The sequence below is a fragment of the Bactrocera neohumeralis genome, chromosome 2, assembly GCF_024586455.1.
Source record: "Bactrocera neohumeralis isolate Rockhampton chromosome 2, APGP_CSIRO_Bneo_wtdbg2-racon-allhic-juicebox.fasta_v2, whole genome shotgun sequence".
Classification (NCBI taxonomy): Eukaryota; Metazoa; Arthropoda; class Insecta; order Diptera; family Tephritidae; genus Bactrocera; species Bactrocera neohumeralis.
In genome coordinates, this window is record NC_065919.1 from 89,717,180 (window position 1) to 89,732,850 (window position 15,671).

Genomic DNA, 15,671 nt, shown 5'->3' on the forward strand with positions numbered 1-15,671 from the left:
TCACTTCTAAACGTCGTGCCTTCGCTGAGCGTTTTCTGTCGTATGTTTGTAAATAGAAGTAATACTATGCTTAATCTGTTAAACGATCACGAAATTTCTTTTACACACACACTACTTTTCGAACTTGAACACCGTCTTTATAGCAATTTTTTCAATCAAGTCGTGTGGCAAGTTGACGATCAAGTTAAAATAGCTTATCTCATAGATTTGTATTCAAATTATATTCATTAGCGAGAATATGAATATTTCCTTATATTCATGAATTGATGTCAAAATAGGTACATTTATCCATAATATAATTAATTTCTTGCAAAATTTTCGATAATTGTAAGTGGTTTTCTTAACGACGGCATCTTGAAACTATTTTTGAACATAAAGTTGTTGCGTTTCGCATATGTTCACGCACATTGTGTGGTTTCAGCAAAAAACACACTTGGCAGCCCGAAAAAATTTTGAATACATACAAGAGATCTCATGTACCGCCACCATTTTATTTCGCTTTGAAGTAGCCCTCGCCATTCCATTATTTCATATATGTGAAGTGAACAAACAGCAGATTTTCTTGTGAATAAACCTGGTTAATTTAATTAAGATAGTTAATTCTTAACAAATTAAAAATGATTAAGACAGAAAATATTTATCAAGCGGCCCATAAACCTGAGGTAGGTAGAAATATTAAGAAAATGAAAATAAGTAACAATAAGTGTTCTCTTGAAAATATTAATACCCGGTGATTATATCGTGATTTTAATAAAATAATGGCTTTTATTTGTTAATAACTTATGTAGGAGCACCAAAATGGTGGAGAGGTAGAAGTTGATCACCTTCGCAAAATGTTTATTGGAGGTTTGTCAGCAGTAACAACTGAAGAGTCTCTCCGGAGTTTTTATAAGCAATGGGGCGACGTAGTTGATGCTATAGTTATGCGTGATCCAGCAACAAAGCGTTCCCGCGGATTTGGATTTATTACTTATTCTGACACGTTTATGGTAGATCGAGCGCAAGCGGCCCGTCCACACGTAATTGACGGCAAGTAAGTATCCGCCACATTTCTCATTTCAGAAGTGTACCTGCGAATTCTTAGACAATGAGTCACTTATTTTCTCTAATCATTTCTCTTACTTTTTATTTAAGGCAAGTAGATTCGAAGCGTGCATTACCTAAACCTGAATTAGGTAAACCAGAAGCTAGTACAACGGTGAAAAAAATATTTGTAGGAGGTTTAAAAGAAAATCATGATGAACAGGCTTTAACGGAACATTTCTCACAATTTGGTAATGTGGTTGGAGTTAAAATTTTAACAGACAAAACTACCGGACGCAAACGTGGTTTTGCATTTGTGGAGTTTGATGACTACGATGCCGTAGACAAAGCAGTTTGTAAGTGTCATAAATGTCTATGTCTAATAGTAGGACTTTGCCTAATATCGCTGTATTTTTTCTTTAAACACAGTACATAAAAATCATACAATTAAGTATGTGTTGGTTGATGTAAAAAAATCTGTTTACAAACAAGAGTTAGCCAAGAAACGAGCCACTCAAGCACAGCAAGCAGGTGTGCCCCCAGGTGCAGCACCTGCAAACGGGTATCAACAACCAGCAGCTCCATATGCCCAACAGCCTGCCTATGGCTATCCACCACAAATGGGTCCACCGGCATACAATGGATGGGGCGGTTATCCCCAAGCTGCACCTCCCGCTGCTTATCAACAACCTCCACCAGCAGCTCCCGTTGCTGGATACGGTGCTTATACAGCGCCGCCGCAAAACGGTGCAGCTCCGGGTTGGGGTGCGCCCGCCGCATATCCAGCTCCTACCGCTTGGCCTCAAAATGGGTATGCAGCAGCTCCCCCTGCCGCGGCCCCAGTACCACCACCTACAGCTGCACCTGCTGCCGCACCAGCCGTTAATAGTTGGAATGGAGCCGCCGCCGCACCTACTGTAGCTGCTCCACAAAATTTTGGCGATTACCAACAGTCATATAACGGTGGCCCGCAAAAGGCCGGCAGCTTACAAGGAAACCGAATGAACCCTTATAGTGTGTCATCGGCGCCTAGTTATGGTAAGCAATAAAAACTATTAATTTATTTTGTCTATTAAACTTATTTAACCATTTTCCTCTTTGAATACACTGAAATAAGTTTATTTTCGTGTTCATATTATCGCTTTATTTAAATTTTTATGAAGTATTTTAAGATTGTTTGGTTAAATGTTATATATACATATTTATCTTGTTAGTATTACAAAAAGTCAGTGCGAAATAACTGAAACTGTGGAAATAATGCATTCACCATTCCACAAATCCGGAAATTTACAGATGAATTAGCTATTAAGATATGAGTTTATCCTAAAGTAATAACGCATATATTAAATAATTGTATAAATGCAATATTCACAATTTTAAAGATTTTCATCACATGTACTGAATCATTTTAATTATAAAGACATCAAGCCTACCAATTTCTGTACAAATACTAATAGAAACTAGAACCTTTTAAAATTAATCAAAAATTGGTTGCTATTGTTTTTTTCGAAATTAACTTATTTTTTCTTCAAAAATTTATATTAAAAATTAATATTCGCAGGTTCAACCGCTTCAACCGGTTACCTGAATATGTCCAATACGACGGTTAAAAGCTCGTCAGTGAACACTGGTTACAAAACGCAATCTTATGTTGCTCAGACCAAGCGTTCTTATTAGATTATACGCTTTCAAGAGAATATATCTGCAACAAATGAAGTCAATACAGTAAAAAGTGTATTTTAAAAATTCCATGGTCATACTATTATGTAAGCTTGCTACAGCAGGTATGTTATGTAGTTAACACAGCATTCACTGCTTCGCTTCTATGTTATAGGGCTAGGAAGCTAGTTTGTTCCTAAATGCCGTAATATATTCCCGTTTAAGTCTTGTATTCAATCTATGTCATTTGAAAAAAATTACGACTTTATGTACAATATCTGCTTCATTCACGTATTCGATAAGTTTGTTCGTTGCGTTGTTAAATTTTCGATATTTTGGTCAAATAAATTATTTCGACCAACTTATATACATGTTTCAAACTGTATTTAATACAACAAGAAATTATTTAAAAGCAGAGAAAATTATTGAATGGCATCTTGAATTTTGGAAAATGCAATAGTCTAAAATATGAGACATGGAACTTAGAAGTGTGAACTGTTGTTTCAATATCTCGAAATTTCCGTGGTATAAAGAATTAGTGCAGTTTTTTTGTGTACCATATTTGTTTAGTATGTTTAATGTTTGCATAATATACAGAGTCCCTGTTAATAATATGGCTTATTATAACTTTGTCTTTATTTTGTATGTTTCGTAGTCCTTAACCCTCGAAAACAATAACATTTACATATTTATCTATTTATGCATTTAAAAATCAATATTTACCACTATATATTATACAAAATATCTTTCTTTATTTCCCATATAGGCATTTAAGATGTATGCTTATACATAACATTAATGTACTACTACATAGATAACCAGAATTATTTTAAGAGAAACAATTTAAAAAACAAAACAACCCAATCCAACCCCAAGAAAGAAAGATTTACATAAAATGCACTACGTACATTACATAGAGCAAAACAAAAGAACAAAACGCACTTCATTAAGGATGATTTCCGATATTTATAGTAATTAATATATGAACATATGTATTTTAAAGCAAATAACTTAAATAATACATTCGCTGCTATGTACACATTATTATATAGCGTACAAAAATGATATAGTAGATCGCTTATCTAGATGATACTTAATATCGGATAAATATTTCCATAAAAGTCAGCGTGCTAACGTTTTGGTAATAAAAAAAAATAACAACAAATACTGAGGCAATGCAGTTCAAAAGCGACGAAAAAAATATTTGAACGTATTCAGCACAACTTGGATCAAAATTGCAGACAGCAATTAGAAACTCACCAGCATTGAAACAAATATAGACATTGATTCATAGATTAAGAAACTTATTTAATATTTCAGCACAGCTGTAAAAGCGCTTTAGAACTAGCATGAAATAGAAAACAATTATAACGAGAGGAATAATTGCTGTTATACTTTGCGTTGCAAATGAATTTTGTAGGGTTTTGTTTTATTTAATATTGCTTTGTATTTCTTTTTTTTTACATTGAACTAATACAAGAGAACTGAACTGTTTGTTTAACATCCATGACAAAGAAGTTTTAGTTTATAAAGAGTTAACAGCCTTTACTTTTGGCACTTTAGAATTCCTAAGTGTATGTTTTTTTTCCTTTTTTATTAACACTTGCAATATTTTAAATTATAAAGAAAAACAAGTTCTCTTATAGTGACTGCAAAATTAAACAAAAAAAATCAAACAAATAATAAAAGGAACACTTTTATACTTTAATAATACTTATGTGTGTTACAATTTCTATTGTATTTAATAGTACTATGTATAATTAAATTTATAATGATTACAATTAAAAGCTGAATTACAAATAAAGTATACTATAATCACATTTATATGGTATATAAGTTTTATTGCATTTTTTACTTAACTTATTTGCTCTTTAAGTGCAGGTATGGATATCTAACAAATTTTTGTACGATTAGTAGATATCTAAATTCGTATTTCATATTGGTATATCAACCTCCTTATCAGTATTTATAGAAGAGTATGTCGCAACGAATTATTTATGAAACATTATTACTTTTCAATTAACAAACAAACGCGAAATTCGGGAGATAATAAAAATTTTAACGAACCTTGCGTAGTCCCATATATCAATAGAATTTTTAAATAAGTTTAACAATCCAAGTGTTTAAAACAATAAATAAAAACTTTTGGGTCTATTGAGCACTTTTCGTTTAATATGTAAAATATTCGTGTAGGAAATTGTTTTCATAATGTATTTATGTATACATATTTGTACTCTTAGTACCGTTTACGCTACCTTTCTCCCGAATAATTTCTTACTTGTATAGACGCTCAATTCTCTAACACTGGTATTTGTTTTCCTTAAAATTTGTGTATCTCCATTTGCAACTGAAATATGCGACAGGATTTATATTATATGCATATCATACTTAATTATAGTTGTAACCAAACTTTTGTATTTTCAGGTATTAGAAATATTCAACTTATCGTGTATATTACAGAAACAGTATTTTCTACAATATTTTTATTCGCACTGCTACCAATATGCCGCTATAAAATATTCGAACTACCAAATCTATGTATGTGTTGTGTATATATGCTTTGTATCTTGCTCCTATGTACTACATATATTCATTATAAGATATCGCATATACACCTATGTACATATACATATATGCCTAAGTATGTAGGATCTTGATCTCTACTAAGTAAGTAAAATAAAGCGTAAGTAAGAGTAAATATTTCCTAATTGTTATAATTTTTTTAAAGGACATCCTAAAGACCAAATATTCAATATTCTAAGGGCAGAGCAAATGCATTTACAAAAAATTAAGCTTTTAGTTATTCATTGAAATTTTTGTTTCAAAAATTTCTTTCGCTGTTCTATTTGGATGTTTTAAAAACATTTCGGAAATGCAGAAAATATTTTATTTAAACTACCAGCTATGTAACACAACCAATTATAGAGATATTGCGTTTTCTACAGAAATACTTCTTTTTGAATGCCAAGCTCTTTCAAAACGTTTGCACAACCGTACTAATATTCATAAAAGTAAATATTTTTTATAAATTCAACTAAAGCAAGCTAACTCAACCAAATTTTTGTTACTTTGCTTCCAGTGTTATTATAAAAAAACCTTTATTTGTGATTATTTCATAAACCAAACAGGAAGTTAGTATATTTTTTCATAAGTATGTGTGTACCAATTTAGAAAAATATGACAACATTTTTAAAAAGGTCGCATTATTTGTATTGATATTCAAAAACTCACCAACATAAATACATTAACGTATATAAAATATAAATATTGTTTTATTTTATTGTTGTCTTTGTAAAAACTTAAGCTAAACTATTTAAATTTTACCCTGAATATATTCATTCAACATGATAAATTAGTAACAAATGCATACATATATATACATATGTATATTTGAATATTATATGTATATATGTTATAGATACAGATTCGGAAATTTAATTTTGTTGCTTACTTTTACACCTAAAAGTTTATACATGAATAAAGATTTTTTTATATTTTAATGTTTCTTTTTAAGCTCGAACTGGTGAGGGACAATGGTAAAGCACAGTACCAGGGGACCGCGGGACAGTAAATGCGAGTAGCCACTTTTGAAAAAATTTAATTTCAAATTGTGAAGTTGAACACAGCAACATTCGCAACATTTTTAATGTGACGAAGACGGCAGCGACCAAAGTGAACGAGGTAAGTAAGAATAATTTTTTACAGACTTACCGCTCCATCGATCCAGTAAAATGAATAACATATGATATGTTTATGAAAAAAATTTTGACAAATATAAAATAAAATTGAAAATTAGTAAAAAAATAAAAATACTGTTTTATTGTGAGTTTATATTTATTTTTCTATAACATCAAACATCCAGAGCACACTGGCCTCCCTCTAATCAAGCACCAATAAGACTTTCTAAAAATAAATTAGCACATATTACTGATATGAGGATACCCTCTTCCTAATAGCTTTATATATTTTACCTTTTCCATATACTAAATGTAAGTATTATCCCCCCTCCTCTTAATTTTATCCCGCACTTTCGATAAAATTAATACTCATTACCATAGATATGTATATTGAAACATTATTTTAGCCACATAGGGATTGACGATTTCCATTCTTTCGGTTATTCCATACGGGATGATATGGTAAGTATATGAAATATATTACTAGCGTTCCGAAGCTGTATGTTTTATAATGCATCTTTGTCGACAACTCAACTAGCCAACATTCCTCGAAATTACTTCAGGAATATTTTCTACCGTTACAACAGCAAGAACAACAAGATTTCACAATTTGCGAGCGTCTTTAATGTTCCCACTACTACTTTATGAAACTATTGAAGCCTCGAAATGAGGTTCTAACCAACATAGAAAAATTGTTTGTTTTCATAAAATTGTATTTTATCTGTAAATATAGTTTTTCGAGTGCGATGAACCGGTATTAGCGGTCAAAAAAATTTGCAGCACCATTTTAAGAATTGACCTTAAGCCTCAGGTTCTACAACTACCTCTTTATTGGTTCTAAACTTCTTTTCAGCGAACATTCTCTTGAGGTGTGAGAAGAGGAAATACTCAAAGGGGACCAGACCTAGAGAATACGATCATTGCGGAGTAATTTGAAGCCTGAATCAAGAAATGTTTACGTCGTACTCATTGAGTTGTGACACGGTGCGTTTTCTTGAAGAAACAGCATTTCCTTCTTGTTCAAATGGGACCGTTTTTGCACGATTTTGTCCTTCAAATGCTCCAATAACACAAAGTAGTAGTTGCTGTTGTTGGTTTTTCCCTTTTGAAGATAGTGGATGAATATTATACCACGTGCATCCTAAAATACTGACCTTGCCAGTCGGCTTATGCGTCTGACTATAGATTAGACTCCGGTATGAGGAGGTGGAGCCATGTTTCATGCATTGCCACATATTGACGCGAAAATTCGGTTTTATTACGAGTAAAGACGATTGTTGGAGTGTGAGCTTGGGCTGCACCCACTTTGCCCAGAGCTTTTATATACCCAAATAATCATTCATAATATCTAATTGATATCTTCATAGTATCAGCTCCCTCGAATAAATTCATTTTATCGGCCTCCATAATTATTTTGGGGAATTTTTTGATGTTTTCGTTAGTATCAGCTTTTATAGGGCGTCCACTGCGTACACTTCCTCGGTGCTCATCATTTCATTTCATCCGCGTTCAAACTTAGCAAAACAGCTTTCAACGCTTGATTTCCTAGGACTAGAGCTCAATAATGTTGATCAATTCAAGCCTTGGTTTCAACAGTACTTTTATCCGTTTTTTGTAAACTAACATAAGTAAGTTGCTTTACCCAAAATGCTATATCGCATAAAATAATAGATCGACAGGTGTCAAATATGTACACCTATCTTTCAAAGGTACGGACTGACTAAAAATCATATGGATTTAATATTAGTGGTACCCATCTATGCACCTGTTAAATTTCATATCAAATGCATTCCCACTCATTAGCAATAAGAACACGGCACAACAACTGAGATTCAAACATATATTTTATTAATATTAATCAGACGCACCTTAAAAGTTACCATGTTTACTTTTTTACTTTTCTGTGTTTATATTTTTTAAATAGTAAACCTTTCTAAATTTATTTTATAATTTTTCAATGCATTAAGCACTAAATTCAGGATTAGTTTTATCTTATATTAAAGAAAAACGTTACCATTTACAAGAAATACAAATTTACTTTAGTTCGCTTATAACTGAAACGTTATAAAACATTTCCAGACTATTTTTTACTTTACTACTTTTAAGTTTCGTTTTCTTCGATTTAAATTCTTTTTGTAATAAGTTTCACGAGAGTTTTCGTTTTGTGCGACTCAATTTTGGAGCATTTCCTTATTATTGTTAGTTTGCAAGAGTTAAAATGGCATGCATATAAAAATTTCAAGTATGGGAATTTATAAATTTGGAAAACTGTACTTTTAAATGAGAAAAGCGAGTAATAAAACAACGTATCATATTTAAATAGTTTTATTTTATAACGATTCTCAGGGTATATGTATTTTTTAGTTTTGTTATAAATTATGTTTCACTCCATTGATTTATGTATTTATAAATAATAAGTTTTATAAAACGTTTGCGACCTGAAAATATATGTTTTTCTTTTTTAAATGCTGTGATCCACTATTTGCATGTTCTTTATGAAATAGAATTCAAAAGCTAAAATGTTTGAATGAAGATGCATAAGCGCTGCAGCTGTTTAAAAATTATCTCACAATTATATGAAATCAAGGATGAATACAATCTAAAAGTTCTGCTAGTTTACACCTAACGAAGTACGTTTTGAAAATATCCAATTTAAATACTGAAATATATATAGAAGAGATTTTGCAAAATTAAAAAAAAGTATACTTGTTATTTTAAGTTTTAATAACCAAATATTTCTCGTTCCGTATAAAGCAATAGAAACCGGACAGAGTCCCTTCGTTTATTAAATGTATTAAAATATAGAAAGTCCTAAACCGACAATTTTTGTAAAAATTCACGAGGAAATCAAATGCTTTATGCATTTCACTAAATAATCCATGATTTTAAGAAACTAGTTTAAAAACATATGCGATTGTTGGTGCATTTATTATTGTATTCGTTTGCAGCAACCTTTATAAATTAGCTTTCGAATCGTAGCCAATCCTGAATTGTTTTGAATTTTTAAATGATAATTTGCAGAGCTTATGTAGAAGCACATTTTGGAAATCTCTTTCACGTAAATCATTTGATTACATAGCTTTTTACAGAACTTTTTTTTTAATTTTTAGCATTTTTCGATTTTTTCGGTTTTTATTTTTATAAACGTACGAATATTATTACTTATTTAAGTTTACTTTTTATTTGTTTAAACGTGTTTATTCGGATTTACAAGTCTTTCTTTTGCTTTTTATTGCATCTTTTATTTTAGTATTTTAATTAGCTTATGGGTTGTATTAAGTTTATAAATTTTTATTTTAGATTACTTGTAAGCTACGATTTTTTATCCTTACAATTGGGGAAGTGTTTTTGTTTTAGAATAAAAGTATCAAAATTAAAATACGTACATGATAATGAAGTTTCTTTTATTTGTAGATTGGGTTCAAGAGAAGAATGTTTTTCTTTTATTTCCTTTGTTAGTATAAATTAAAATATTAAATAAAAATTTACTTCAATATATAAAACAATAAACTAAATTTTGTGATATACATATGTATTACAAAGGAAAATGATTTACCGTTATGAAAGGGAGTGATGAATAAAAAATTTGAGAGAAGAAGTGATTGTAAAAAGCGCCAAATTTAACGAACAACAAAAATTGTAATCGATATATTAGACGATCATGATTGCATGAGGGGTTTGTTTCTTTTTCTCGCAAATTACAGATTTGGACTTGATTTGGTATCCTGTTATGATTTTCAATTACTTCGCAAGCAAATTTAAATATTTCTACTAAAACAAAAATTAGTTTTAGAATAATATAATCTTATAAAGATTACTGCGGTTGCTGTTGTTTCTGTACTGGTGGTGTTGATGGCGTTGGCGTTGTTGCAACAGCAGCAGTTACTGTATTGTAGCGAGATGTCTGCTGCTGTGGATGATAGAAAAATATTAATGGTTAGCGCCGTGTGCCATAGCTGTTGCCGCCACTGGCTCCTGAGGACTGTGCACTGTTTTGATTGCCTCCGCGTACTTGTGGACCATTGCCATTCGTTGGACCGCTGCGATTCTCGTTGCGATTGAAACCGCCACTGAGGCGTGGGCCACCGCCACTAGATTGCCCTCGGGACATGCTGTTGCTGTTGGCACTACTGCCGCCAGCATTTCTCATCATGCCGCCGCTGGTTCCGCCGCCGGCAGAATTGGATAGTGAACGAGATTGAGGCCCTCCGCTCATGTTACGTTGCGAATTATTCATGTTTCCGCCCATGCTGTTGCCTCCCATTGACTGTCGTGGCGGCATATCGTTATTTGGGCGCATTGGACGCGGCTTTTTTTCCTCAACATTTAATTTCTGGCCATCAGGAGAATTTTCTGGGAAGTAAAGCGGCTGTGAGGAAAAAATATTAAATTCTGTCACTAATAATATTAATTATCAACTCTTCTAGTAATAAAACTTACACAATTTGCTAAACAGTTCTGAACTGACTCGGGATCTTCATAAGTAATAAAGCCAAAATTCTGAGGATTCCTTACGCCCGGTGGTAGTTTACCATTAGCTTTTGACATAACTCGCAATTCCAGAACCTGTCCGAAACGTCCAAACAAAGCCTTCAACTCCTCTTCTGAGGCATGATGCGGTATATTTCCAAGAAATAGTTGTTGGTTGTCAGATTGTTGGGCATTGCTGGTGCGGCGTGGTTCGTATTCTAAATGAAAATATATAAAGAATATACTTTCTTCCTACGCCGTGACGTCTAGCTTACCTTTATTGATTCGGGATGTATTATTGCGTTGGGGCAACGGTCCTCCTTGTGTAACTGAATTCATAGTGTTGCTGTCAAGACGTAATGAGGAAGATTCACTATTGCGGTTATTGTAGACCGAAAGTGATGAGGTTGAATTGGAATTGGACTGTGAGTAGGTTGTGCTGGAGATGGTGGTCGCAGAATGGTAAGCATTATTTGATGTTTGTTGTTGTTGCTGCTGCTGTAATTGCTGTTGTTGTTGCATAGCGGCAGTGACGAAACCGCTAGGCGATGAGGAAGTCGACTTAAACAGATTTGCATACGTCTTGATTTCATTTTGTTGCTGTTGTTGTTGTTTAGCAGCTTCATATTTTTCCTGCTGTTGTTGCTCATTAATCGTTTTAAAATCGTCAACAACTGGTACGTTATCAGTTGCAGCCAATAGACCGGCTGAGCCCGAGCGAGGTACTGTTTCAGTATTGCTGGTCAAACTGGAACTAATGACGCCATCATCCAAATCCAAAACCGATGACTGTTGAGCGCTCTGCGTTTGTTGGATCAATGGTTGTTGCAAAGGTTGTGGTTGTTGTAAAACTTGGGACTGAACTAGTGGAGATTGTTGGAAGCCTGGAATATTTGCAGTTGCCGGTACTGCCACGGGAACAGCAGTTACTGCAGCAGTTGAACCAGTTTGGCCAGCAAGTACTGGGGTAGCTGCAGCCATATTTGTAGACTGCTGAACCACAGGTGAAGCAGACGGTCCAACAATCTGTTGTTGCCCTTGCCCTGGCTGTTGCTGCTGATTTCCAGAAGATAAGAGATCATCATGCCCAACTACACCATTTAGCTGAACCTGCTGCGATACAACGGCTGTTGGAGCGGCTGCTGGAAATGATACAGCACCAGTTGCCTGTGGTGCAGTACCAGTCAATAAGGGAACTGGACGACCGCCAGAGGCTGGCACCGAATAGTAAATGGCTTGTTGTTGTGGTGCACCAACGGCTGGCTGTGCGCCGGTTTGTTGCTGTGGTAATACACTTGTACCGGCTGTTGAATTCACCACCTGTGTGGATAGTTGAGCCAGTTGTTGAGGCTGTTGTTGTTCAGCAGTAGCAGGTCCACTACCAGTGACTAAGTTTGAACCGACTTGTTCATTTCCTGGAGCACCAGCAGAAGTAGCAGCTGATTGTTCATGTTCTTCGTCATGTTCCGTACGGGTTTCGACATCGTTCTCTTCATCCGAAAACACGTCTTGATAACGAAAAATATCATTATGAACATAATATTTTTTCGGAGACTGCGATGCTAACACAAAAGTTTGCGTAAAACGACGCATTGGCTGACCATCATTGGACAATTCGCCGGTAACCTGAACGACAACGCCATTACCTAGTGTGGCTTGAGCATCCACTTGACTTATCTTGGCATGACAATCATTAAAATTTAGCTGCTGAATGCGGTTGTAGATGTTTCGCTGACCCACCACCAAAGTTGATTCGCCGTGTATAAACGATGAGTTGTTATTATAAAAACGATGCAAATGACTTGGGGCACGATTAAGTAAGGTATAGTATTGGCGCACAAATTCGCGGCCAACAGATTGTGGAGATGGCTGTTGTGATTGAGTTGCATCCATTACCATTGCGTTTTTCTCTTAAACTTTCGCTCTTTTGCGGATTTTTGGATTTACTTAAATTTATTCACAAGGAAAAGTCCAGCAGTATGCGGGTGGCGAGCCGTTCAACAGGCAATATAAGGGTTAGAACCAAAAATTTCAAGCTTCGTTTTGGTGAATAATTTTTAGAATCTTTATTGACGGTAAATATCCTTCGGTTGTATCGCCAGTTTGTTGAAATAACCGAGTGCGATAATATATTCGAGCAATTTATACTAAAATAAAGAACAAATATTACTTTTTGCGTTCAATAATTTTACGAAAAATTTCAAAACAGAGACAGTTCATATTGCATTTTTTTCAGTAGTTGCTTAACACAAATGTAAAGAATTGAGTTAAAAAATTTAAATTTCATTGAAAAATATTTAAGATTTCAGTTGTCACATACAGCATAATCTCTTGATAACATTAGAGCAATTTTACACCATCTTCAGACTTAAAGACATTAGATTACAAAACGAAAAAATATTCATAAAAAAGACAGGATTTCTGACAGTTGTTGTTCCGTACAACGGACAAATTTAAATTTTAATAGAAACCGTAATCAAGAAGAGCTTTAGTAGGAGAAGAGACCTCTTATCCAAAAAAAAGCAATAAAATACTGTAAACAATGTTTTTGATTACACTTTTCAACGGTCACAATATGACCGCTAAACATAGCATGTGTATTCCATGTTATTTATGCACAAATAGCGTTTTGAATTAAGTTACTATGTGTCAAGCATTCACTGATACGAAACTTATACTGCTATTTTGTCCAAATTCCTTTATCTCGTCCAAAATTTAAAAGGACTAAAAGCAACAATAAGGCGGTTTTTATTGAACAAAATTTATCATGTAGCGATATCATTACAGCGATTGCTGTCCTTTTCCTGGAGAAAACAATCCTTGAACAATTTGCGGAATGTGACCGATTTGATTTCGTAGCCGGTATAAAATTCAGGATCTGTCTGTCGTGGGAACGTTACAATCTCTTCGCATTGTATATACATCTTCTTGACAAACGGGTCTTCGTAAGCGAAAATGAGTTTAATTTATGCCGCTAACACAAATATAAATCTATTTAATTATGTCAGCTTTTTTCGATCCTTTTTATATAGACTTTGAACAATCGAAGCGGTACAAAGAGAAATTAGCAAATCTGATGTATAGCGGTACACGAATTGTGAAATAAAAACCAAAAATTATTTATTACTCAGTGTGGTTATAAACCTACCCTGAACAGGGTTTATTGTGTTTGCCACGGCGTTTTCAACACCCAAAAGAATACATCGAATACCCAATAAAAATATACACACGCCTGAATGATTAGCGTAACGCGATGAGTTGATTTATCTACTTAGTATATACACGAACTAGTCTATCAGTTTTTAAGATATCGCTCTAAAATTCGCAATATAACATAAAGCTGACATAGAAACTGAGCGATCAAAATAAAGTTCTTGAATTAAGAACTTGTTTTCCTTAAAAATGTATCTTCACATTGCCCAAGGCTATAACATCTGAAAAAATGTTCAAACCAACCGATCTAAATCAAGTTGTATGGGAATTTTTTTTTTTCTGAAAATTATTCAAATTTAGGGAAACCGAAGTATTTCTTATACCTATCACAAAATAATGATTATGAAGACGCATATATTCAAGTAAAAAAATTATTTTAAAGTATATATATTTCATACATATTTGCAAATAGAATCAGACTTGTGTTTGAAAATATTCGTTTTTCAACTTTTTAAACATTAGACACATGGTATGGTCTGATGTTAAAGGTATAGGTCTATTGCTTGAATAAAATGATGAAAAATTGTAAGTACAACAAATAAATAAAAAAAACTTCCGAAAAGTGGGGTATCGAAAGCTAAAAACTTTAAGCTCTTTGAGGTTAATGTAGAAAAGGACTTGTAAAGTATATAAATGTCAGACACGCCGCAACACAACGCATTAGCAAACAGAAAAAGTTAAAGCACTCAGCATACTGTGGCTTTAAAATAAATTATAAATCCCAGTCTAAATATTATATTATATATTCCATAAAATTATATTAATTGTCGATTTTACTTACGCTCTTTTTTGATGCGAGAAGCGTGTGGTTTATGAAAAGGTTTTGTAATGCACAGAGTATTGCTTTAGCTTAATGGTATTTAATTATACAGCATGTGTTTATTCTATTTTAGAGTTGGTATTTATGCGATTTTCATTGAAACTAAAGTACTCTTCCTGTTATATCAACAGAAATGGATTGAAAATCTGCAAAATCTTTTGTTGTCCAAATTATTACAATCAACGTTTTCTTGGCGTTTCTCCGGTTCCCTCGTTTCTTCTTCAACGTCTGCTTCTTCTTCACTGTCGTCGTCGTCTTTTGGATACAATGCAGTCGTTTCGGCTTCCAAATTCTATGCCTTTCCCTTGCGAGAATATATTTTAATTATTTGGCAAAATCGCTTTCCAATATACTTTCTCACAATCCCCTTATTGATTGATCACAGTTGCAATTTATTTAATTGTATAGTACTAATAATAAATTTTATTTTAATTTAATAATGCAGCTCGAAATTGAACAAGTATTAAGTTGAATTGAAATGAGACATAAAATTGTACTCACTCTGTGCACTATTATTTTGCTTCATGGCGTGAAATGCGCTTTTCTTTTTACGCATATACTTGTCTTGCTTACTCTTAAGAAATACCGAATTACAAAATATTTAGCGTGACACGTACCTATATCTTACCCACATTCAAAAGCGTCATGATGTGCTGCCACCTAAAAATAGTGTAAAATAAAATAAACGTTTAATTTGTTGAATAAATTTTGCAATTAAAAATGTATGTACATATATAAGAGTCAAATAATGTTAAGCGAATATGTTTGTTAACATAATCCTCAAAGCTTTGTCTTTTTTTTAGCAGTAT

General features: G+C 33.2%; 2 protein-coding genes across 6 annotated transcripts; one reads left to right on the forward strand and one right to left on the reverse strand.

The window, feature by feature from the left end:
- Window positions 1-487: 487 nt before the first annotated feature.
- Window positions 488-6,492, forward strand: LOC126751483 (ribonucleoprotein RB97D-like). Of its 5 annotated transcripts, none has more exons than XR_007665889.1 (6): window positions 488-662; window positions 789-1,033; window positions 1,135-1,379; window positions 1,453-2,061; window positions 2,585-2,807; window positions 6,197-6,492. XR_007665889.1 is itself a non-coding variant. In XM_050461788.1 (5 exons), exons 1-5 carry the CDS (start codon window positions 618-620, stop codon window positions 2,698-2,700), a joined length of 1,260 nt encoding a protein of 419 aa, XP_050317745.1. In that variant the 5' UTR covers window positions 488-617; the 3' UTR covers window positions 2,701-3,521. The 5 variants fall into 5 exon arrangements, 3 of the variants coding, with proteins under 3 accessions (XP_050317745.1, XP_050317746.1, XP_050317747.1); XR_007665888.1 differs by lacking the exon at window positions 6,197-6,492 and adding an exon at window positions 3,449-4,395; XM_050461788.1 differs by lacking the exon at window positions 6,197-6,492 and having other exon boundaries at window positions 2,585-3,521.
- A 1,693-nt stretch (window positions 6,493-8,185) lies between these two features.
- Window positions 8,186-15,333, reverse strand: LOC126751475 (ras GTPase-activating protein-binding protein 1). The gene is made up of 4 exons (XM_050461778.1): window positions 14,824-15,333; window positions 11,105-12,976; window positions 10,800-11,047; window positions 8,186-10,728 (listed from the first exon to the last, which is right to left on the reverse strand). Exons 2-4 carry the CDS (start codon window positions 12,726-12,728, stop codon window positions 10,297-10,299), a joined length of 2,304 nt encoding a protein of 767 aa, XP_050317735.1. The 5' UTR covers window positions 12,729-12,976; window positions 14,824-15,333; the 3' UTR covers window positions 8,186-10,296.
- Between the last annotated feature and the right edge of the window lie 338 nt (window positions 15,334-15,671).

What these genes read in the sequence shown, in the direction of transcription:
- LOC126751475 (XM_050461778.1), bottom strand. Translation starts at nt 12,728, where the DNA reads ATGGTAATGGATGCAACTCAATCACAACAGCCATCTCCACAATCTGTT. An exon ending in TACATCCCGAATCAATAAAG is followed by an intron (nt 11,048 to 11,104) that starts GTAAGCTAGACG and finishes ATTTTCATTTAG; the next exon opens with AATACGAACCACGCCGCACC. An exon ending in AGAACTGTTTAGCAAATTGT is followed by an intron (nt 10,729 to 10,799) that starts GTAAGTTTTATT and finishes TTTTCCTCACAG; the next exon opens with CCGCTTTACTTCCCAGAAAA.
- LOC126751483 (XM_050461788.1), top strand. Translation starts at nt 618, where the DNA reads ATGATTAAGACAGAAAATATTTATCAAGCGGCCCATAAACCTGAG. An exon ending in CCACACGTAATTGACGGCAA is followed by an intron (nt 1,034 to 1,134) that starts GTAAGTATCCGC and finishes TTTTTATTTAAG; the next exon opens with GCAAGTAGATTCGAAGCGTG. An exon ending in GTCATCGGCGCCTAGTTATG is followed by an intron (nt 2,062 to 2,584) that starts GTAAGCAATAAA and finishes TAATATTCGCAG; the next exon opens with GTTCAACCGCTTCAACCGGT.